Source organism: Microcebus murinus, chromosome 23 (assembly GCF_040939455.1).
Source record: "Microcebus murinus isolate Inina chromosome 23, M.murinus_Inina_mat1.0, whole genome shotgun sequence".
In the NCBI taxonomy this organism is placed as follows: domain Eukaryota; kingdom Metazoa; phylum Chordata; class Mammalia; order Primates; family Cheirogaleidae; genus Microcebus; species Microcebus murinus.
In genome coordinates this window covers 14,673,480-14,674,838 of record NC_134126.1, presented here as the reverse complement: position 1 = coordinate 14,674,838, position 1,359 = coordinate 14,673,480, and the positions used below count along the sequence as shown (strand labels likewise).

Here is a 1,359-nt window from a genome sequence, read left to right as displayed (position 1 = left end):
GCTGCCTTGCCACTCCCACCACATGGGGACACAGCAAGAAAGCATCATTTATGAGAAAGTGGACCCTCACCAGGCACTGATTCTGCTGACACCCTAATCTTGGACTTCCCAGCCTCCAGAACTATGAGAAATACATTTATATGATTTATAATCCACAAGTTTATGGCATTTTGTTATAGAGTCTGACAGACTAAGACAGGAGGGAAGTAAGGAAGGTAGCAATAGGGTCAAGGACAGTGAGAGGAGAGGCAGGAGGGCCTCTAGCACAGTCTCTGAGTGACAGATGCCCAGGCGTTGTGCTGGATAATATGCTTATTTCATTGTTTGTCAAAGATTAGCTGGTTATCAATGAACCAGAGCAGAAGACTAGAACGGAAACCATGACACCCACCCTACCATAAGTTTGGGCTTCCTCCAAAACCATTTCCCTTCTGTATGTGGATCAGTGGGCTGAACAGAGGATATAAGTAGGCTTCAAGAGGCTCCTTCCATGCTCTAGAGCCTGAAGTGGCTCTAAGTTAATGGCCATTCCTGAGCTTTTTGCTTCTGCCTTTGGTCAGACCTACCTTCACTTCCATGGGAGGCTTTGAGGGCCATCTGTTCCCTGGGCTGTCTTTCTTCTTCTATGGACTTTACCATGCACGACTGGTCTCCAGGGCCTTGGTATGCAATGCCCTTGTCCAGTACCCGCCACGGCGTCCCTGGAAAAACGGAAGATGGGCAAGGCTCCGGCAAATATATTATGTGGGGTTGGTGAAGATACTGAGCACCTGCATTTTAGTAGCCCAAGAGTTGCATAGCATTCCTACACAGTTTGTACTTATCACCAAGATATATCATCGGAGAGACTTTGTGTATCCCAAACCGTGGCAGCATCTCACTTTCTACATGACCATCTTCATGAGTGGGTGTGTAGACGTGGTGAGCCAGAACCTGCTGCCCCAGAGGTGTGCTGCTCTGGAGCAAAGTGTCCAAGCCCTGGGCATATTTACCATCCTGCCCCTGATGCTGTCTCACATGAAGGACATAGAAGGAGTGGAGCTGCAGTCTCACATACTGTTCACCCAGGCCATGTTCCTGCTGATGCTGGTGGTGATCGCAGAGCTGTGGGCTCCCAACATGCCACTGCTCTGGATGATGAAGGCCTTTTTGTATATGATCATGGGCTCTTGGCTGATTCAGATAGCCTTTACGGTGTACAAACCCATCTCTGGCTATGAATGGAGGGATGATGATGAAAATGACATTGCTTTTGTCACCACCTTCTTCTGCTGGCATGTGGTCTTCAGTGCCATTTTGATGATCTGGATCTACGGCTTCTCCATTTTGTGGTATTGTTACATTTTTGTTAATGCTTGA

General features: G+C 47.9%; 1 protein-coding gene across 1 annotated transcript; it reads left to right on the top strand.

Moving 5' to 3' along the window:
• The first annotated feature begins 576 nt into the window (after nt 1-576).
• On the top strand, nt 577-1,359 carry LOC105854967 (transmembrane epididymal protein 1A-like). Its single transcript, XM_012735613.2, has one exon. The coding sequence runs from the start codon at nt 577-579 to the stop codon at nt 1,357-1,359; it is 783 nt and encodes a 260-aa protein (XP_012591067.2).

Coding starts and splice junctions, on each gene's coding strand:
- LOC105854967 (XM_012735613.2), top strand. CDS start 577: ATGGGAGGCTTTGAGGGCCATCTGTTCCCTGGGCTGTCTTTCTTCTTC.